The 23,456-nt window shown below is 41.5% G+C and overlaps 1 protein-coding gene across 2 annotated transcripts in view; it reads left to right on the plus strand.

Moving 5' to 3' along the window:
* The first annotated feature begins 6,298 nt into the window (after positions 1–6,298).
* The window catches only part of Apoo (apolipoprotein O), a 49,859-nt gene continuing 32,701 nt past the window's right edge, over positions 6,299–23,456 (plus strand). The window contains exon 1 of one of the 2 annotated variants that reach the window (XM_042670170.1): positions 6,299–6,321. In XM_042670170.1, the coding sequence (XP_042526104.1) occupies positions 6,307–6,321 (15 nt within the window). In that variant the 5' untranslated portion in view covers positions 6,299–6,306. The remainder of the gene's footprint in view (positions 6,322–23,456) is intronic. The other variant, XM_042670169.1, reaches the window with a different exon arrangement.

Raw genomic sequence — 23,456 nt, forward strand, 5'->3', positions numbered from 1 at the left:
ACAGCGATTTGAAAATATTTAAAGTAATCCATTAAGGTCAGAATCTATATTCTTGCATCATTTGCACTAGATTCAAATGCTATATGATTACACTGCTAATTTTAGAACCTTTTCAAAAGAAAGGCAGTGTATGTCTACAGTTTTCATTTTTGTGCACTAAAAATATTCTGTGGTATGTGGGAAAATCTGTGAGCCTTCCTAAGTTGCCCTCTCTCCAATCACATCCTCTTTTTACCCCTCCTCCATCCTACAGCTAGAATTAACTTTCAAGCAATAATTCAATCTTATTGCTCTCCTCTTATTACTTCAACCAACTTGCTGGAGACAGGAGGCAGCTGGATAACTGTGAAATCCATAGGGCCTAGTGGAGGATTTTTATATTCTTTTTTTTTTTTGGGGGGGGGGGTCCGGTCGTGGGGCCTGAACTCTGGGCCTGGGCGCTGTCTCTCAGCTCTTCAGCTCAAGGCTAGTGCTCTACCACTTGAGCCACAGCCCCACTTCTGGCTTTTTTCTTTTTGCTTATGTGGTGCTGAGGAATCGAACCCAGGGCCTTAAGCATGCAAGGCAAGCACTCTACCACTGAGCCACCTTCCCAGCCCTGGATTTTTATATTCTTATTTGTAAACTTTTCATCCTAGTTTTGTCAAATAGCTCTGAGACTTGGGGCAAATCAATGAACCTCTTGGTGGTTCAATTCCCTTCTTGGAAAAGGAAGAGGCTGTGTGCTAAATTATGTGATTCTACCTCTAATTTTTTTAAGTTATGCTTTAAAGTATTCCTCTAATTTGGATACCGCCTCCCAAATTCTTAGTCATGATATCAAAATATTTTCAAAACAAAATTCTAGTAATATGAATCCTTTATGCATTTAATAAGAAAGCTAATACATCCTGTATTTTTGAAGTAGTCATGACCACAAATGGTATTTTGAACTACCTCTTATAACTAACACGGCATGAAAAACACCTCTGCTTTCAATTGGTGACAAAGTCACAGGTACTGCTAATGTTACTGTGGTTTGTTGCCTACACTATAATCAAAAGAAATGCTAATATTCAGTTAGAGGTTAGTGAAAATGAAATTGTCATTTTCCTCCCATCTGAGTTTACCCCTGTAAGTATAAGTGCTCCTGCTCAAATTTAGCACTGAGCTTCCCACGTTTATATGTCTGATGTGAGGCCTTCTAAGACTGCTGTTTCTCCTTGGGAATGGGGATGGAGATAGGGATTGGGATGGGGAAAGGGATGGCTTGGAAAATACAATTCTCCTAGGAACTAGAAAAACAGCCCTTAATTGACACCTGGGATTTGGCTTGGCACTTAGCTAGGTCTTAGTGTTTCCACTTCCTACTACAGCTCATACTTCTAACATCACAGCAAAGTTCTGCTTCCTTGAATTCACTCCCATATACTATGACAAATATAATACTCTTGCTAAAATGCCCTAGTTTCCTTGAAATGTGCATGTTTTTTCCTAGTAAGAAACTCAACCTCTTCTTTTCACAAAAAAAAAAAAAAAAAAAAAAGAACACAGGAAGAAGAAAAAAAAAGAAACTCAACCTCTTCAGGGACAAATGTGTTCCTACTGGACGTTTTTTGTTTTTGTTTTTGTTTTTTGCCAGTCCTGGGGCTTGAACTTGAACTTAGGGCTTGGGCACTGTCCCTGAACTTCTTTTGCTCAAGGTTAGCACTCTACCACTTGAGCCACAGCACCACTTCCAGCTTTTTCTGTGTACATTGTACTGAGGAATCGAACCCAGGGCTTCATGCATGCTAGGCAAGCACTCTATCACTAAGCCGCATTCCAAGCCCTCTACTGGTCTGGTCTGGGTACCTGTCTAGATTGAGCTTCCATTTTCTATAAGATTTTTTTTTTTTTTTTGCCAGTCATGGGGCCTGAACTCTGGGTCTGGGCACTGTCCCTCAGCTCTTCAGCTCAAGGCTAGCGCTCTACCACTGGAGCCACAGCGCCACTTCCAGCTTTTTCTGTTTATGTGGTGCTGAGGAATCGAACCTAGGGCCTCATGCTTGCAAGGCATGCACTCTACGGCTGAGCTACCTTCCCAGCCCTTCTATAAGATTATTATAGAAATAGACTGGAATATGAAATACACTGTTCTTATGAGACAGCCCAGGAATATTTTAGGCTACAGCACAGATTGCAAAGGGTTTGAATCCTGGCTTCTGACTTCATATAAGTGATTTTTTTGTGTGTGTGCCTGTCTTGGGGCTTGAACTCAAGGCCTGGGCACTGTCCCTGAGCTTTTTGCTCAAGGCTAGTGCTCTATCTCTTGAGCCACAGCTCCACTACTGTAACTTTTGGTTAATAAGTGTCTCTCGGAGTTTTATTCATGGGCTGGCTTTGAACCGTGATCCTTAGATCTCAGCCTCCTGAGTAGCTAGGATTTCAGGCGTGAACTAGCGGCTCCCAGTCATATTAGTGATTTTTATTCTAGTTAATAGCTATTAATTGCCATTCTTATACCATATTAACCAATAAGTGATTCCTAGTGAAGGACTTACAAGTGAAGAAAAAAATCTTGTCAAGAGCCTTTCACGGCTAAAGGACGTGGCAAATTGAAATTCAAGAAATACTCAGTCTGCAGCCAAAATGAAACGACCCTTTGTGAGGTCAATCCTAACGCTCAGAGCGTGGACTCTAAGAGGCCTTCCAAAGCCTTCCGGGATCACCCAAGCGCCCTTGCCGGGTCGATTTAGGCGCCCCGGAGTCCCAGCCCACGCCACTGGGCGTCCAATAGGACTGGCATCGAAGGCCAAGCCCCAGAGCCGCTGCGCACCTCCCTCCCCTTGTCTCTGCGCGCCGCCCGCGTAGAACGGACGCTTTGTGTTGCCTAGCAACAGCCAGCGAGAGAGGAGTTGAAGCTTCCTGGAGGGCGGGTCTTCCGAACGCCTGGCCACCTGGACGCGACAAATTGCTGCTGCGCGACGCTGCTTTCAGCCTACTTGGTTTGAAGAAATTCTTCATTGAATTGAACTGGCAGTACTGCCGTCACAAACACCTCAGCCCGCTTGCGGTCGAGGGAATCACGGCCCTACCGGGCCTCCGTAGTCGCTTTTCTATAGTAGGCGGGGCCGAGGCCGGGGTGACCCTGCCGGAGCCGCCGCTGCCAGCGACATGTTCAAGGTGAGAACGTGGAACGGGGTTACTGCTGTCATCGCCCCCTCCCGGCTGTCTGAAGTCCGTCCTACGCCCTCGTGGGGCTTCTGTGGGGACCAGGTCCGGCTCGCCGCAAGGCTGTTCCCGCCTCCGGGTCGGCGGCGTCCTGGCCCCGTGGTTCAGTCAAGAGTCGGTTTTGGGCGAGTGGCTGCCTGGTGGAGGCGTGACCGCCCGGGGTGGATGGGATAGGTGTTTTGGGGGGCCGTGCTTTTGTGAATAAAACTCTTGGAAAACTTCAAGTACTTCCCTCCACAGACCCCCCACCCCCGCCCCTGGCTTGCCCTTAGGGATCATGGGTAGGGTTAGGTCAGCTTTGGTTGCTTGGCAGGGTCTGGTTTCTAACCTGGAATGTGTGTGTGGGGGGGTCATCTTTGGAGGAGCTGCTGCAGGCTTTGAGGGGCGCTGGTCTGGAAATGGCTGGAGTCTTACTTTGCTTGCCAGTGAACTTTACTAATATGAACAAGTCGACTCCCTTAGGGCTTGAACTCAGGGCCTGGGTGCTGTCCCTGAGCTTTTTTTTTTCCCCCATTCCAGGCTAGCACTCTACGACTTTGAGTCACAGCTCCACTTCCTCGTTTAGGTTTTTGTCTTTTTTTTTTTTTTTTTTTAATTCGTCTCCTTTGAAAGAGGATTATTTGAGTCTTTCAAAAAACCATGGTATCCTAGTGCTAATAAAGTCCCCAAATTGTACCTTTCTCATTTAAAATTCCACCGAGCTTCAATATGGTTTTGGGCGCATTAGGAAATGCTACAGAATCGGATTGTGGCTGTCCATTTCTGGTATTGCCACTTTGTAGTCATGTAGTCTTGTTTAAGTCATTTGCCCTCTGCCTGTTTTACTATTGGTGAAATTAGGGTAATAACCTCCATGCCACAGTGTTTTTACAAGTAAGTTAGTTTATGTAAAGCCATCAGAAAAGGCCCTGGTATGTTGTCAGTTTTTACTTTTAAGTCAGCTAACTCTTTAGTCATCAATACAGATACCATAAGCAACTTACCATTCGTTTGATATTTGTGTTAAACACCAATTCATGCTAACCGTGCAGCTCGGTTTTAGGGTTACCCTGGGGAAGGCATATATTGTGGCCTGTTTCAGTTACATGGATACCAATAATGTAGTTTTGTAGTAAAAAGGAGATCCTCGATCCTTCAAAGGCTCTAATTAGAGCCCAGGAGGTTTCTAGGGCATTAAAAACTATTTTAGCCAATTACCAGCTGAAATTCAGCATTTCCTTCATTTAACAATGTGGGCAATGGTTTTGAGTTATCTACCAATAACTAAAATGAACCACTGAAAACCTTCAAACAGTAATGTCTCGTACAGTCTGTTAGCTGGCTGGGCAGTTATATTGGGAGTTATATTAGTGTTACCATAGTGGCTTAATTAAACTAGCTGCTTGGCTGAACAGTGCTCTTACTCCTTCTAGGGAGCATTGTGTTCCACCATGTGTCTAGTTTGGTTTCACATGGTTACTGGATTCTAGGAAGGCAGAACTCCATGCCCATTTATCTGCATCCTATTTGTTGATGATAAGCCACATCCAGAGTTGCTATGGTAGGGGACTATAAAAGGGCATAAATACAAGGAAGAGTGGTTGATTGGGGGCCATTGATTGAACATGATGCTACAGCAAGAAACCCCAGTCATATTAGCAGTACTTGCCACTGATAAAAATCACAGCACCAATTCAAAGCAGACATTTTCCCATCACATTACAGTTGTTGCAGATCTCAAAATACCGTTTATACTCATCGCTGCTTCGAAATTATAGAGGTTCTTAGGGTTTACTGTTTTTGCTAGTACTAGAGCTTGAACTCAGGGCCTGCACTTGCTTGGATTTTTTAGTTCAAGGCTGGCACTCTACCACATGAGCCACATCTCTGCTTCTAGCTTTTTGCTGGTTATTGGGAGATAGGAATCTCTTGGACTTGTCTTCCCTGCCTAGCTTCAAACTACAATCCTCAGATCTTAGCCTCTTGAGTCGCTAGGCTTATAGGTGATGTGAGCCTTCAGTGCCTGGCAGATTTTTAAAAATTTGATAGACTAATAAAGAAGCATATATCCTGTATCAGAAGCTTGGGTTTAAAAAAATCATATATAATTTAATACAATTGTTTTATGCAATTAGAAGTATTCTGATTGACTAAAAAGGCAAGAAATCCCTGAGGACTTTAGAGGAGGCTTCACAGAAGGAACATTTCAATTTAATTTTGAAAGATAGGTATGAATAAGTCAGCTGAGTAAGCCTAGGGGTGTAAACATCAACAGCGGTCCTTGATTTCAGGAAGTGTTTGTATCTTAGTTTGATCCATTAAGGGAAACCTAAAGTCATGCCTGCTGAATATGTATTTTGAATAGGAAAAGATCACAACAAACCTTAGAGGACACTAAAGTGTAAGGAGTAAGTGAAGGAGGAGGGGAGACCAGGAATGGGGGAACTCTTGAGAGGTAGATGCTTAGAAAAGTTTTTTAAAAAGAAAAATTTAGCCGGGCACCAGTGGCTCATGCCTGCAAGTAATCCTAGCTACTCAGGAGGCTGAGATCTGAGGATCTCAATTTGAAGCCAGCCCAGACAGAAAAGTCCCTGTGAGACTCTTATTTCCAATTAACCATTCAAAAACTGGAATTGGCACTGTGGCTCAAGTGGTAGAACACTAGCCTTGAGCACAAAAAGGCTCAGGGACAGTGCCCAGGCCATAAGTTCAAGCCCCACAACCAACCAAAAAAAGAAAGAATTTTTTTTAAAGCTCCTGTAATGAGATCAGTATTAGAATTAGTCCTCAGCACTGTGATTGGAGGAGAGAAAGGAGGGGAAGAAAACTAAAGGAGGAAAAGTTATAAGAAGAAAACTAACGGAGGAAAAGTTATAAGATCGATCATGTTAGGATGCTTTCAGCAGAGGAAACTTAGTTGTTTCAATAGTAAGGAAAATTATCTCACAAAGTCCAGAAGAAGGACAGACCCTGGGCTTATTGATTCAGTGATCAACAGTGCCATCAGGGACTGGTCTCTTGGCTTTCCACAGTAATATTGGTTTTCCTTATGGTTACGAGATGACTGTTAGTAACATGCACTTTTTTCATTCACTAGAGCAAGAGGAGAGAGGACAAAACTCCAATGCTTGGACTATGTTCTTCCTTCAGGTCTGATTGGACCACCTTGGCTTAAGTGTCTGCCCCTGATCCAATAGCAAGTGACTGGAGAAAGCCGTTCTCTGATTGGCTTAAGCCAAACACCAGTACTTTACCTTAATCACTTGAAATTCATGAACACCACGTGGTTCTTTTAGGAAGGAAGAGGTGTAGTCTACAGAGTAGATCTGAAACTAATTGTCCTTGTCTGTGAGATAAATTAGATGAGTGTGGGCAAGTGTTCATTGATTTGTGCACTTCAGAAAGCACTCATAACTCTTATATATATAGGTTTATTGTTTGGAATGAAAGATAAGCATAGATTGAGGAGTAACATAAGTAAATGGACCCACAGTTTACTGGCTAGGGAAGGAAAGAGAAGATGGCAATGAGAAGGAAATGGTAGATGAAGATTCTAGAGTTGTTTTGTGTTCGTTGGAATATACAGTATTTGGCTATGTTGACGTCTAGGGAGGAATGTAGTTTTGTTGTTGTTTTTTGTTTGTTGTTGTTGTGGGGCTTGCATTCAGGGCCTGGGTGCTATCTCTGAGCCTCTTTGTGCTCAAGGCTAGCACTCTACCCACTTGAGCCACAGCACCACTTCTGGTTTTTGAGTAGTTTATTGGAGGTAAGAGTCTCATAGGGAGTTTTCTGCCTGGGCTGGTTTCAAACCGAGATCCTCAGATCTCAACCTCCTAAGTAGCTAGGATTACAGGGGTGAGCCACTGGCGCTGGGCTATTGAAAGGAACTTCCTAAGGTGAGAGAAACTCCTTTTTGTGAGATGGAAAGAAGTATGGGAATGGTTAGAGTTTAGTGGTTCTCAGTTGAATGGAATCACCGCCTTTAGAGTATATTTTGGAAACTCCTTGGCTGGTTTTTTGTCTTTAATTTAGTTGTGTTGAGCATGTATTACATGAGCCATGTATTATACTGAAGAATAATTCTTTTTTTTTCTGGTCCTGGGGCTTGAGCTCTGGGCCAGGTCGCTATCCTACAGCTCCACTTCCGGCTTTTTGTGGTTAATTGGAAATAAGAATCTCACAGAATCTCTTTCCTGCCCAGGCTGGCTTAGAACTGTGATCCTTATAACTCAGCCTCCTGAATAGCTAGGAGTACAGGTATGAGCCAGTGCACAGCTGAAATAGAGGTCTTATAAATCTTTCCTTTTATTACCATCAAATCAGTCTGCTGGTATCTTTTTTTCAGGATTTAAGTGTGTATTTATTAGTGAATGAATGATACATTTTATTTCAAAATAGCAAAAGTAGCATTAGATGTTTGTTATATAATGGTGATTTTCAGCCTGTCAAATATTAATGTTTATATGACTCTTGTTAAAATCCAAATAACAACTGAGCAGGTCTGGAAATGGTGCCTCAGATTTTTTCTTTTTCAGTGAGTTTCCATATGGTAAGATGCTGCCTGTTCCCTATCATAATTTGACTAGTCAAGACTTGAGTCAAAGAAGTAATGGATGTTTGTTGTGGTTGTTTTTATTTTTTATTTTTTGGTTGGTCGTGGGGCCTGAACTCTGGGACTGGGCGCTGTCCCTCAGCTCTTTGGCTGAAGGCTAGCACTCTACTACTTGAGCCACAGTGCACTTCCGGCTTTTTCTGCTTATGTGGTGCTGAGGAATTGAACCCCAGGGCCTGATGCATGCAAGGCAAGCACTCTACCATTGAGCCATCTTCCTAGCCCTATTTTAATTTTTTATATAGGTTATATACAGAGGGGTTACAGTTACATAAGTCAGGTAAAGAATAGATTTCTTGGGGCTGGGAAGGTGGCTCAGTGGTAGAGTGCTTGCCTTGCATGCATGAGGCCCTGATTTTGATTCCTCAGCACCACATAAGCAGAAAAGGCCAGAAATGGCACTGTGGCTCAAGTGGTAGAGCGCTAGCCTTGAGCTGAAGAGCTGAGGGACAGTGCCCAGGCCCAGAGTTCAGGCCCCACAACTGGCAAAAAAAAAAAAAAGATTTATTTTTGGACAGTGTCAACCCCTTCTCTCATTCTCTTCCAGTTTTTCCCTCCTGTCCCCAAGTACATGTTGTATACTTTATTTTCAACATAGTGTCTAGTATCACTGCTGTATTTGTTTACCCTTTGCCACTCCATTTCTGTGCTCTCCTCTTACCCTCCTAGAAGTTCTTGTGTTTTTGATGTGGATGATTTTATGATTGTGGTAGGATTCATGACAGAAAAATAAGAAAAATAGAAGAAGAATAAAAAGGCCCGAGAGCACTGCTACCACACGTCTCTTCTGAGTGGAGACAGAGTAAATGGTAGAATTAATCTAGCTTTGGAATTAACAGCTTGGTGCAACTAGGCCCAGAGGGCAAAGGAATCGATAGTGTAAATGTTGGTGGAAAAGTACAATGTATGTAGCTAATTATATGCATATCTAATTAGAATATTTTAATTATAAGTTTTGATTTAGCTATTCATCCTGAGGCCAGTAGGGGGCATTTGTGGATTAAAAAAACATTTGAAAAGTTTCCCAGTATTTGCTTTCTGTTGTAGGAGGCAACTTCTGTGCTGCTACTAGAAGTTTGAATATTGAATACATATACCCAGTCCTACTCCACCCCAGATGCAAGTGATTAGATTTTACTCATTTTACTTATTACTCTTCAACTGTGTGCCAGGCATTATGCTGGGCCTTACTGAGTACAAGTGAAATGTCTAGGTTTTTGTTTAGAAGGTACTTCACCAATCTGCCTATGCATCAGAATTCTTATTTTATTTTGTTTTATTTTGGGTCCAGTCGTGGGGCCTGAACTCTGGGCCTGGGCGCTGTCCCTCAGCTCTTCAGCTCAAGGCTAGCATTCTACCACTTGAGCCACAGCGCCACTTCCAGCTTTTTTCTTTTTTCTTATATGGTGCTGAGGAATGGAACCCAGGGCCTCATGCATGCAAGGCAAGTGCTCTACCACTGAGCCACCTTCCCAGCCCCTGCATCAGAATTCTTTAAGGCCACAAATAGTCCACAAGGCCTTGTGCACATCTTTTATTACCCTTTCTTAGATGAGGTCTAGGAACCTATAGGGTTTTTTTTTTTTTTTCTTTTTAACCTAGGAGAATGTGAAACTTGTTTCAGAAGTTCACATGAGGTTATTGGCACAGATGTAATAAAAGCATTTCAGTGCAGTGAATCTCAACCTTGACTTCATGTTAGAGTTACCTGGGAAGCTTTAGAATATCTCCATGTCCTACCAGGATCCCAGAGAAATAACATAAGAATCTCTAAGGGTGGAATTTAGGCATGAAGTTTTTGGAGCAGTCATCCAAGCTTGAGAAATACCGATTTATAGGGAAGTGTACCAGCAGGGGGCATCAGAAGTCCTTAAAGAGAACATCATTGCACTGACTTTGAAGCTAGGAGCCAAGGTTAAAAAGATCTTTCAAGGAGAGAAGAAAAAAGCAAAGACACAGAAGAGGATTTAGTACAAGGTCAAGACCTTGTTAATGAAAGAAAAATACTAATAAAATTTTCATTATCTGCTGCCACAAGAGTCATACTAACTTCAAATTGTTGTGTAGATTAAATTCATTCAGATCCCAAATTTAGAACAGTGTTTGGCACAAAGTAAGTGTTCAGGACATGTTAGCTGTTTTTAGTTGCCACCTTATAGGAGGCTGGTAAAGTTGTGTTATGGTAGTGGCTTAAAAACTTGTGCTGGGTGCTGGCGGCTCATGCCTGTAATCCTAGCAATTCAGGGGACTCAGATGTGAGGATTGTGGTTCAAAACCAGCCCACGCAGTAAAGTCTGTAAGACTCAGCTCCAAAAAACTACCGAGAAAAAGGCCAGAAGTGGAGCTATGGCTCAAGTGGTAGAGTGCTGGACTAAAGAAAAAAAAAAACCTGAGGGATACCACGCAGTCCCTGAGTTCAAGCCCCAGGACGCCACAAGACAAAACCCAAACATAATAGTTGATTGGAGGTGGTGGAGGAGGATTCAAGGTTTTTGTCTTAAAACAATTGGATGATTGTTAAGTCTATCCATCCAGATTAAAAAAAGAAGTGTAAAGAAACTGTGGTTGTGGAAGGTAATAATTTGCTTATTGGGGTCATCAACAGTTGGTATCAGTTGATAGATCCCAAAACTCCAGATGGTCATTGTGGGCTTGTGATTTGGGAATCAGCCCAAGTTCTGTTAACTGAGAGGCCTCTGGGTTGAGAAGATAGTTTAGTGAAAGCTTGTGTGAGTCATTTCCTTCCTAAAGAGCAACCATGTGACCTGTGCTCTAAGCTTACCACACCATGTTGCTGGAGTGAACGTCGTTAGGTGTAAGTCATTATTACCTCACAAATTCTTTGTGGCTTGATTGGATGCCTGTATTTCTTGTCTTCCTGAAACTCATTTTCTTACCATGTTATTGGTATGTTACTAGTACAAAATAAGGGGAGAATTACAATGTTAAGTGGAAAGAGAAGTTATTTTCCAATTTAAGAAAGAACATGCTAACGTCTGTAGTTGAATATTATTTTAAGGGCTACATATTTTTTTTTGTCAGTTGTGACGCTTGAACTCAGGGCCTGGGCTCTGTCCCTAAGCTTTTTTGCTCAAGTCTAGCGCTCTACCGCTTTGAGCCAAAGCCACTTCTGGTTTTCTGGTAGTTAATTGGAGATAAGAGTCTCACAGACTTTTCCTGCCCAGGCTGGCTTTGAACCACAATCCGCAGATGTTAGTCTTGTGAGTAGCTGGTGTGAGAAACTGGTGCCTGGTTAGGACTACATACCTTGAAAGATGATTTCAGAGACTTTTATTTTCCTTACAATATCATCCTCTTGTGGGGAGGTCTTGGAAATATAGTGAATACCATTTTACTTGCATAAATCCCTTTTTATGGGCAGAATTGATTTTTTTCTATTGTACTCTATGAAGAAGTTGAATATAGATCATAAAGAAAAAAAATCTAACTTTAAGTGCTGGCCACAGTCTGAAAGCACAGGTTCAGATTTTGGTTGTGTTTTTGCTGACTTCTGACTGAACAACTCTGATGAAGTTTTTTTGTTTTTTTTTTTCTTTTCGAGTACTGGGATTGAACCCAGGACCATGAGTATAAGTAAGCACTTTACCACCCAGCCCTTTTATTTTTACTTTTAGAGATGGAGTCTCTCTAACTTTACCCTGCTTCTGCCTTCTTAATTGCTGGGATTATAAGAGTGAGCTAGCCTATCAAGCTTTTAATTTTTAGTGCTGGTACTGAGGCACTTGGCTGAAGTTCTGCCTTTTTGCTAGTTAACTATAGATAAGAGTCTTGGAGCCAGGCACTGGTGGATCACTCCTGTAATCCTAGTTTTCTCAGGAGACTGAGATCTAAAGAACGGGATTGAAGCCAGCCAGGGCAGAAAAGTCCATGAGACTTTTATCTTCAATAAACTACTCAGACAAAGCTAGAAATAGTGCTGTGGCTCAAGTGGTAGAGCACTAGCCTTGAGCAAAAGCAGCTCAGGGACAGCACCCAGGACCGCAAAAAAAAAAAAAAAAAAGTCTCGGATTTGTCTGCCTGAGCTGGCTCTGAACCTGGATCCTAAGATGTTGGCCTTTAAGTAGCTAGGATTATAGGAGTCAGCCATGAGTCTCCAGTTCATACTTGTAATAAGGTGTAATAAGGTTTCGTAAAGTCACCGCTGTACTGTGAGTATACTAATTTGCCCCTCTATATCTCCAGGGTTGTTGGGAGATTCAAATGGGATGGCATGTGTGGAAAGAATGGTGAACTACAAAGTATTTGTGATGTAAAGTATCTCCCCTTTCTCTCGCATCATATCCATCCATGAAGTGATTTATGGTTGCAAGTTAGTGCTTTGGACATAGGATGGCAAAATGTGGCTAAAACATGGATAAATCCACACATTACTTGGAGGTAAATTCTGCTTGGACACTATATTCTTCCATCTACCTCTAAAATTCAACTAGCCTTCCTATTGCAACTTACATTGGAGAAGAAGGAAGTTCATGAAAGATGCCTCAACAGAATTGGGGTGATCAGCAGATTTTAAGAAGATTTTTTTTAAAAAAGAAGAGACAAAATGAACAAAGGAATGGGGAGAGTAGAAATAAAATGGAAAAGCTAAATCATTTGCTAGATATTTACAAGAGACTTGTTGATGTTTGTGGACTTGAGACAATCTGTATGTGTGTGTGTGTGTGTGTGTGTGTGTGTGTGTGTGTGTTCTATTCCCATGTCCTTTCCAGGCTAAATTGGTACTTCTTAGAGGCTAAGAAATGAACTTTGATATTTGTGTGGTATATTTAAGTTTACTGCAAGTAGTTGTATTCACAATAGCCAATTTAAGAATCAGGCTAGGTGCCCATCAGGAAAATATGGGACAAATGTACAATGAGGAGAATTCAGCCAGAAAGAAAAATTAAATTATTATTTGAAGGAAAATAGAGGGAAGTTGAAACCATCAGGTTAAGCCAAATAAGCTAGACTAAAAGATAAATGTTGAGTGGTTTTTTAAAAAGAAATACATGCATGGAAATATGATAACGAAACCTAGTATATTGTATAATTGATATATGCTAATACAATTAAAAACAATAAAAGTATTATAAGCATTTAGATGTATAAGACATCTCTAAAGCTGGGTGTTGGTGGCTTACCCCTATAATCCTAGAGAACTCAGGAGCCTGAGATCTGAGGATTGTGGTTAGAAGCTAGCCTAAGCAGGAAAGTCCATGGGACTCTTTATCTTCTATAAACTAAGAAAAAAAAGCCAGAAATGGAACTGTTGCTCAAGTGGTAGAGCACTAGACTTGAGCAAAAAGAAAGAACATGGACAGTGCCTAGGACTTGAGTTCAAGACCTAGACTGGAACCAAAAGTCAAAAAAAAAAAATAAAGCAAATCTCTATAGCAAAATACCTGTTTCAGAAAGTTAAGGTTGACTTCATAATATGACAGAAAATGCATGCATATTTGTATATACATGTGTGTGTGTTTGTGTGTATATGTGTGTATATTGCCAGTCCAGGGGCCTGGACACTGCCCCTGGTCTTTGCCCAAGGCTAGCACTCAACCACTTGAGTCATCAGCTTCATTTCCAGCCTTTTAGTGGTTAATTGGGGAGATGAGTCTCATGGATTCTCCTGCCTGGGCTGACTTTGAAGCATGATCCTAAGTTCTCTGAGTAGCTAGAATTACAGATATGAGCCACACTGGCTTCTGGCTGAAAAAAGTATTTTTAAATAGGAATTGATGTTTGTCTCAGTTGATTTTCCTCAGTAGTACTTAAATGGAATTTTACAGTTAGTTAATACAATATGAAACTTTATGTAGTTTTTTTTTTTTTTTTATGGTACCTGTCCTGGGGCTTGAACTCAGGGCCTGTGTCCTTGAGCTTTTTTGCTCAGGGCTAGTGCTCTAAAACTTGAGCCATAGCTCCACTTTGGCATTCCCCCCCCCCCCTCCGTGGTTGGAGATGAGAGTCTCATGGACTTTTCTGCCCATAGCTGGCTTTGACCTGCGATTATGAGATCTGTCTCCTGAGCAGGTAGGATTACAGGCATGAACCCCAGCAGGTGGCTTATTTTATAGGAGAAAAAGAATTTCCATTTTTAGGTCTAGTTTAGAAATTGGTTTTTTTTTTCTATAGTTTTTACTTAGCTTCCTGCCAGATTCAGTTGGAAACTTCAGTAGAGCCAGTTCTTTTAGATTTGTGTTCATAGTACATTAAGTTTTTTGTTTTTGTTGGACCTGGGGCCTGAACTCTGGCCTGGGCACTGTCTCTGAGCTCTTCAGCTCAAGGCTAGCACTCTACCTCTTGAAACCACAGCGCCACTCTGGCTTTTTTCTGCTTATTTGGTGCTGAGGGAATTGAACCCAGGGCCTGATGCATGCAAGGCAAGCACGCTACCCACTGTGCCCCTTCCCAGCCCCTACATTAAGTTTTTGAGAAACAAGAGTTTAGATCAGGAGTCACAGAATTTTCAGTATGTTGAAAGTCTGTTACTTTAAATATATATTTTTATGATACAGTTTTAAGTATTGTGAATAGCCTAATTGTATTTGATGGAATTTTATTTTAGAGGCGATGGAGGTACAGTCATTCCCTTCAGACTTCTATCTGACTTTTGGGAGCAGCACACTGGCTCCCCATCAAGGATTTCTTTGCTTGGTTCTGTGAGGATGAGGAGACTCCCTGGGAAAAGTATCAGAGATTCTTTTCAAATAGTTCTATTTATTCTTCCAACAGTCTTTTCAAAATAGGATATGAAAATGATAAAGGTTCTTTTTTCCTCCTTTTCCCTCATTCCACAAACGTCAGTCTTTTGAAATAGCAGCTTGTTTACCTCTACGTTGGCTGATCTGAACCTCCTTTGGCTGGGCTGTGTCATGTGACTTAATGACGTAGGTTAGATGGGTGTGGCAAAAAGAGGCACAAAATGATTCAAGGACTGACTGGCAAGTCTCCTAACCTAAATTGTCTGTTGGTCGCTTATGTCACTTGAGAAATATTGACTTTTCGCCTGTTGTAGAGTCACACTGTTTAGGAGCTCTGTTAAAGTTGCTGTGTATAGTCCTAATATTTACTTCTCTTGTTTTACTTCCTTGTGTGTGTGTGTTTTTCGTGTGTGTCTACGACAGTCCTAGAGCTTGAACTCAGGCCTGGGCACTGTCCCTGAGCATTTTGCGACATACTACCACTTGAGCCACAGCTCTACTTTAGGCTTTTTCAGGTGGTTACTTGGAGATAAAAGAAGTCTCATAGATTTCCTGCCTGGGATGGCTCTGAACCTCATTCTTCAGATCTCAGCTTCCTGAGTAACTAGGATTATAGGTATGAACCACTGGCACCCGGTTTATTCCTTGTTTTTAGAGAGATTTCCCACTATAAGTATGCATTATCTTCAGCTGGATTGTCTTGTACGTAAGGTTCTTTTGTCCAGAATTTGCAGCTTGCTTGCTTTCCTTCTTCCTTCCTTCCTTCCTTCCTTCTTTCTCTCTCTCTCTCTCCCTCCCTCTCCCTCACCCTCTCCCCCCTCTCTCTCTTTCTCTCTTTCTCTCTCTCCCTTCCTTCCTTCCTTCCTTCCTTCCTTCCTTCCTTCCTTCCTTCCTTCCTTCCTTCCTTCCTTTCTTCTTTCTTTCTTTCCTTTCTTTCTTCCTTCTTTCTTTCCTTCCTTCCTTTCCTCTTCCTTCCTTCCTTCCTTCCTTCCTTCCTTCCTTCCTTCCTTCCTTCCTTCCTTCCTTCCTTCCTTCCTTCCTTCCTTCCTTCTTCTTTCTTTCTTTCATTCTTTCTTCTCTTTCTTTCTTTCTTCTTTCTTTCTTTCTTCTTGTTGATCGTGGGCTTTGATTCTGGGCCTGGGTGCTGTCTCAGTTCAAGGCTAGTGCTCTACCACTTAAGCCACAGCGCCACTTCTGGTTTTCTGGTGGTTGATTGGAGATGAGAGTCTCACGGACTTTCCTACCTGGGCTGGCTTTGAACCTCTATCCTCAGGTCTCAGCCTCCTGAGTAGCTAGGATTACAGGTGAGAGCCACCATCGCCAGCTTTGTAGTTTTCTTTAAAGAACAAAAAGCATAAAAATAACCAAAATGAGTTTGAAGCAATTTTCCTCAGAGTTCACAGTTCTCTGTGTAGGTTGTCTTTTTAAAATGAAACCTGGGTTGAAATAAATAATACATTGATAGGTAGTTCTTCTTATTAAATGATATACCTTTTCTAGTTGCTTGAAAATACAGGTGTATTTGCAAAGCAAGGCTTGAAGTAAATGTTCCTCTACATTTTTTTCTTTCTGTATTCCTTTAACTCAGAAAGATTTAGTGGGTCTTAGGATTCCATTTGAAGAGACAGAATATATATATATATATATATATATATATATGTATATAGTATATAGTATAATACTATATACTATAATTAAAAGTTATTTATATTATGTTATAGTATATATAATATATATTAATAGAGTTTAGGCACCGAGCAATCTATTTTTTTGTGGAATGAGGAAGTTAACAAATTTGGGGCCTGGTAAATTATGAATCCTCTGTGTTCCAAGTCTGGGAAACCAGTTCAGTCATACTGGATGACTCAAAACCTGCCTAAATGAGCAATTGTCTCATTCTTTGGCCCTAAGGTTTCTTTCCTGTTTATAACAGGAGTTTGTTATTTTTCCACATAAATTTTACAAAATTTGATAGAATAGAAAATAAAAGCTTGAAGTGAGATATATTTTCTTTGCTTCATTGGCCTCAATGTTCTCCAAAGATTAAATAGAACTTAGTTTTCTGAAAGGGAAAAAAGATGATTGTTATTCTTTAAAAAAATAGCCTTTTTTTTTCCTTTGCTTATCTCTTTAGATCATAGTCTGTTACTGCATAAGGAAGAACTTGGAAATATCAAGTACTCTATAACAAAAGAACAGAACTGAATGTTTTCACAGAATAGTTCTATGTTTATTATATTGGGAAGACAGCTTTTTCCCCTTGTTTAATGTATTATTGTACAATACTGGATTTGTATGTATGGCATCTGAGACAGGAAAATTGCAAATTTGATTCCATCTTGTGGTTTCTGTTATTGTTGATAAATGAGCACTCCCAAATTTACACATGCAAATCAGTGCCATCAAAAGTCATTCAGATATTTAATTTTTAATTTTGCTTCAGAATTGAATTATTAGTATAAATTTGTGTTATAAAGGGATTTTATTGTGGCATTTCTTTACATGTGCACATTGTACATCTTGAGAATACTCATAGATTCCGTTATAAACTTGTCAGTGATGAATCTATCAGAATATCACTGATCAAAAATTTGTACTCTCTTTATGTGGAATAATCTTCATACTTTGTGGCAAATTCTTTTTTGTTGTAATGATGATGGAGTTTGAACTCAGGCTTGCTAGGCAAGTCTTCTGCTACTCAAGTCACATGCTCCACTGGACCCTTTTTCACTTGAATTATTTTTTGGATAGAGTCTCATGTTTTTTGCCTGGACTGGTCTTGAATCACAGTCCTCCTATGTATGCATTTCAGGTAGCTCTGATACCAGTGTTTGCCATCCTGCTTAGCTTGTTTATAGAGATGGGGTCTCACTAACATTTTTCCTGGGCTGGTCTTGCATTATGGTCTTCCAGTCTGTACTATTTGACCTGAGATCTTTGTGGCAATTTTTAAAAAATATCTTCAGGAGCCAGCTATTTTTACTCTTTGCATATTAAAACACAAATCTTTATTGTAAAAGCTTAAGAAATTATGTATAATAATAATCACCTCTAATACCATCACTCATATACAACACTAATAACATGTTTTTGGTTTCTGAGCATACTTAAATATATCTTTCACATGTATGACATTTAAAAACTCAGTGGAATTACACCATAAATCTTTGTCTTCCTTTTTTAAAATAAGTGATTTGTGTGTGTGTGCTGGTGGTGCTGGTGCTTGAACTTGGGGCCTGGCACTCTCTTGAGTTTTTTTTTTTTAAATCATTTGTCTTTTTTTGTGTGTGTGAAAATACCATACAGAGGAGTTACAATTACATGGGCAAGATAATGAGTACATTTCTTATCAAGCATTGTTGCCTCCTCCTTTGTTTCCCCTTCCTGTCCCTTCCCATCCCCGCCCCCATCCCCCCATATCCCCCCTCCCCCTGCCAAAGTTGTAAAGTTAGTTTTTTCTACATAATGACTTATATTTCTCATTGTTGCAATGGGTCTACCTGTATTTTGTGCTCAAAACTAGTGCTCTACCACTTTGAGCTTTACTTCCAGCTTTTTGCTGGTTAATTGGAGATGAGTCTCACGGACTTTCCTGGCTTCAAACTATGATCCTCAGATCTCAGCCTTCTGAGTAGCTAGGATTACAGGCATTAGCAACCAGTGCCCAGCTACAAATGCCACTTTCTAATATGCTTTCTCTTCCTTATGTTAAGTATACTGAGACTGATACTTTGATATGTTTAATATTTGATGTGAAGTCATTTAGAAATGGAAGCCATAATTATATCTTAAAAGTCATAGGAGGGGCTGGGAAGGTGGCTTGGTGGTAGAGAGCTTGCCTTGCTTGCATGAGGCCCTGGGTTCGATTCCTCAGCACCACATAAGCAGGAAAAAAAAAGCTGGAAGTGGTGCTGTGGCTCAAGTGGTAGAGTGCTAGCCTTGAGCTGAAGAGCTGAGGGACAGCGCCCAGGCCTAGAGTTCAGGCCCCACGACTGGACCCCCCCTCAAAAAAAAGTCAGAGGAAATAACCAGGCAACTGCTACGTTTTAGTGGAAAATATGGATGGCTATCACTGAAATAAGTGGGGGAAAAAATCCATTACCTTTGTCATCTTTAGAGGATGTCTTGCTGTCTTTAGATTCCTTTGAAGCACTAGAGACAAATCATTAGAAGAAAATTGAAGGGAAAAAAAACCCCAAAACAAAAATCAAACAGTTTGATGTTGACTATATTGCAAACTAGAAGGCAGGGGCCACATTCGCTTAGTGTGCCTGACATGAAGTGAGGTATGCAACAAATATTTGTTTTTGAAATGAAATTCGAGTTGACCTCTTCTAATTGCTATGTCATATGTAATCCTGCTTAGCTGGCCAGATTTGTTTTTGTAATCATCAGCCTTTGGCAAGCTTCAGTGAGAAAGAGAGCAAGTTGATTTTTTTTTTTTTTTTTTGCCTGTACTGGGGCTTGGAACTATGGGCTGGGGTACTGTCCCTGAGCTTTTGCTCAAGGCTAGCACTCTGCCACTTGAGCCACTTTTGTCTTTCTCTGTGTTTAATTGGAGATAAGAATCTCATAGGCTTCCTGCCCAGGTTGGCTTTGAACTGAGATCCTCAGATCTCAGCTTCCTAAGTAGCTAGGATTACAGATGTGAGCCACCAGCCCCGCTAAATTAATGCCTTTAACATATGGCAGCTTCTATCTTTACATCACTTGTTAGTGCCCCATCTAAGCAAGTATAGCCCAGTTTCTCAGCTTCCGTTCTCTCTGTGGGCTGTGTGAAAAAAAGTTGATAATGTCCCACGGTATGATGATGTCTTACTGGGGAGTTGAATCACACCACACAGCAAAATTTAGCCACCATAGGCCAGAGAACTCAGTGACACTGCTCTTGAAGTTTGCAAAGGCTGAGGGTCTCCAGTTCACCTTTTTTTGAGCCAAAGTTTAGTTTTCCCTGCCACATGAGCTTTCAGCTGTACTCAAAACTGCAGACAAATCAACACATTAGGGTCATCTAGTAACTGAAGAGCATAGTCCCAGAAGGGCGGAATTGGGAAAAAAAAAAAAAAAAAACAGCCCTTAGATTTGGTCTGTAATTTAGCAGTCATTGGTGATGCAGCTCTTAACAGAGGAAAAATTGACTTTGAACTAGCAAACCAGACTCACATAATCCCACATACAGCATATATAATCAATTCTTGGAAAGGTGCATGTGCAATTACTTTTCTATGCCAAATTTGTCCTGAGTGGTAGAGTGAGCCCTAGCAACTAAGGATTCTCAAGGACTGTCACTTGAGACAGGGAGCACTCAGCCTAGAGATTCGAGTCTTCCACAAATGTCCAGAAGAGGTTTCACTTTCAGGACATATATTCAGAGGAGGCAGATCCGTGTTCATGTGTTTCAAGGCAGCCCCACAGGAGTACTGATGAAAGGAAAGCTGGTCAAAAGCAAGACTTTGTAATTATGCCCCATGTCTTAGGAGTTAGTGAAGCCCCTCCATCCTCCTTTCCCCTCTCCCCCTTCCATTACTTCCTCCCTCCTTTGATAAATGGGACTGAGCCCAGAGCTCCATGTATGCAAAGCAAATGCTCTACTACTTGATCCATCCATACTCACTTCTCCCATCTGCTCCCCTCTCCTCCCCCTTTTCCTTTCTTTCCTTTCTTTTCCATCTTTCTTCCTTTCTGGTCCTGGGGCTTGGGCTCAAGGCTAGTGCACTACCACTTGAGCCACAGCTCTTTGTGGCTTTTTGGAGGTTAATTGGAGATAAGAGCCTCATGAAATTTTCTGTCTGGGCTGGCTTTGAACCAAGATCCTCAACTCTCAGCTTCTGAGTAGCTAGTATTATGGACATGAGACTCTAGGTGTGTGTGTGTGTGTGTGTGTGTGTGGTGTGTGTGTGTGTGTGTGTGTGTGTGTGTGTGTGTGTGTGTGTGTGTGTGTGTGTGTGTGTGTGTGTGTGTGTGTGTGTGTGTGTGTGTGTGTGGTGTGTGTGTGTGTGTGTGTGTGTGTTTATACAAGATTTGAATTCAGGGCCTTTTGTTTGCTAGTGGGTACTCTAGCACTTGAGCCATTCTGCCAGTACCTGTGTGCTTTGTTTCTGAGACAGGATCTTGCTAAATTGCCAGGTCTGACCTTGAACTACTTCTTCAGTAGTGGTTTGTCTTTCTTCAAGTACCAGACTTTCAGTATTGTCCTTAGTTTTCTTTTTCTTTAGATTTTTCTTTGCCTTCCTTTTATGCTTTCCCACTTTCCAAGGGTGATTTCTGCCATTTTAACAGCCTCTCCTGAAATTCTATTTTTTCTTATTGTGAAAATATTGTACAGAGGGGTTACAATTACACGGGCAAGATAATGAGTACATTTCTTATCAAGCATTGTAGCCTCCTCCTTGTTTCCCCTTCCCATCCCTTCCCCTCCTCCCCCCCGCCCCCCCAATCCTCCCCGGTCCCCCCTCCCCCCCCCCCCCCCCCCCCCCCGCACCAATAACAACTTGTACATATCATTGTTGCAATGGGTCCACCTGTATCCCTGTCTCCTGAAATGCTATTTTTTAATGGGTTGGCTTAAGTAAAGACAGGGCACACCATGAACCCAAGCTCTGTGGACACTAGAGGTTTCAAATGCAAGGAGGGGATACCAGCTTGAGCAGATAAGAGAGGTATCAGAAACAAGGTCCTGGCGAGTGTCAGCTTGGCCTGGTGGAAAGTCCCCAGAAGGACAGAGAGCAGTGAGTCACATGCCTCCACTGGGCTTCAGGGATGGGGCTCCGTGGGAACTGCTGGGGACTCTGTCTGGGTCACTCAAGTTTCCGACGGGCTGGTTTCTTTTTTAAAAGAGCCAGAGTGGTTGGGGAAGAGCAGTGTGCTAAGTTGTGGATTTAAAACCCAGAGCCCTCTGAAGGTTGGAGCAGTTTTCTAGGAGGGATGTTGATCTCTTTAGTTATGGGTACAAAACCCTTAGTGGCCAGTGCCAGCTGTAGTTGGCTAAGTATTATTGCCTTGAGATTTAAGATGTTTCAGTATGGACATTTAATACTTAAGAGGCTATTACTTATTTTTAAACCAGTTAAAATGATAAAGCCACTGTGTGTGTGTGTGTGTGTGTGTGTGTGTGTGTGTGTGTGTGTGTGTGTGTCTGTGTGTGTGTGTCTGTGTCTGTGTCTGTCTGTCTGTGTGCCTGCTTGTCTGTGCACATGTGTGTGGGGCTCGTATGCACACCGGTTCCAGGACTTGAACTCAGGACTTGTACACTGTCGCTAAGCTGCTTTCCTCAAGGCTAGCACTCTACCACCTGAACCACAGCTCCATTCCCCACTTTTTGGTGGTTAATTAAATAGGAGTCTCATAGACTTCCTGCCTAGGCTGGCTTCAAACTGCTATCCTCAGATCTCAGCTTCCTGAGTAGCTAGGATTACAGGCATGAGTCACTGGCACCCAGCAATAAAGCCACATCTTGAAAAATAGATTTCAAGGCGGTTGCTGCTGTGCTGTTTATGCCTATAATCCTAGCTACCCAGGAGGCTGAGATCGCAGGATCCTGGTTCAAAGCCAGCCAAGTCAGGAAAGCCCGTGAGACCCTTATTTCCAATTAACTACCAAAATAGCTAGAAATGGAGCTATGACTCAAGGGGTAGAGCCCTAGCCTTGAGCACAAAAGCTCAGGGACAGTGTTCAGGCCTTAAGTTCAAGCCCCAGGACTGGCACAAAAAGAAATTATTTTCAATTCAATTTGCTCCTGAAATATAGAAATTTTCTTTTGTGTGTGCTTCGAGACATTTTTGTTACATTTTATCTAATATTGTATGTTTTATATTACAGAATAGCTTCGTCTTTTGCATTACAGAAATAGCAATTCTCAAAATACGATTTTCATACTACTTAATCATGCCTGACTAGACACAACAAGGTCAACCACTCTTCATTTGTCCCCTTTTCCATCCCATACCTATGTCTTATTGGAGCATCTCTTCTGTGCCAGGCTTTGCTATAGCAGTAGGGATGAGAGTGAGACACTTCATCCCCAAATGGACTCTAATCTGATAGGGAGAACTTGATAGATGCAAACAAAAGGTTGAATTCTCCCTACTCTTGGAAGTGGCGCTGTGGCTCAAGTGGTAGAGCGCTGGCCTTGAACTGAAGAGCGCAGGGATAGCGCCCAAGCCCAGAGTTCAAGCCCCACGACCAACCAAAAAAAAAAAAAAAAAAAAAAGAAGAAGAAGAAATGTCTCCCTACTCTTAAGTACTTCTACATAAAGATAGATCAAGGAGAGGTTATTTTAGACAGGAGTCCACATAAGTTTACCCAGGAAACTAGATAATAGCATGAGGAAAATATAGGGAGTTTATGGACAAGGGCAGAGTGAGAGAGATGAGGTTAGAGAAGGTGCTTATGGCTGCCCAGAACAGCTCTATGGTTCTAAAATCCTAGATAATGAATCCAAAATAATTTCAGCTGGGCACCCCATAGTTTATGCCTGTAATCCAAGCTGCTCAGGAGGCTGAGATCTGAGGATGGCAGTTTGATGCCAGTTTGAGGCAGGAAAGGCTGAGAGACTCTTATCTCCAATCAAACACCAAAAAAACCCCCCAAAAACCTGGAAGTGGAGCTGTGGCTGAAGTGGTAGAGTACTAGCCTTAGCAAAAAGGCTCAGGAACCTTTAAGCCCAAGGACAAACACACACACAAAATTTAAGCAAGGATAGAATATAATCAAGATTGTAGTTTAGAAAGATCATTCTTTTTCATGGTGTTTTGAATCTTTAGCAGACCAGAATACTGGTTAAGTTGCTGCTAAACAATTCAGGAAAGAAGTGAAAATCCAAGGAAAGATTACACAGGAAAGTATAAAGAGGAGAAAGTAGAACTGAAGTCATTTACTAGGCAAAACTAGCAGGCTTAGTGACCAATAAGATGAGGAAGGGCTATAAAGATGACCTCAGTTTCTTTTTATTATTACTAATTAATTAATTGTA

The sequence above is a fragment of the Dipodomys spectabilis genome, unplaced genomic scaffold (assembly GCF_019054845.1).
Source record: "Dipodomys spectabilis isolate Male_0828 unplaced genomic scaffold, ASM1905484v1 ptg000526l, whole genome shotgun sequence".
Classification (NCBI taxonomy): Eukaryota; Metazoa; Chordata; class Mammalia; order Rodentia; family Heteromyidae; genus Dipodomys; species Dipodomys spectabilis.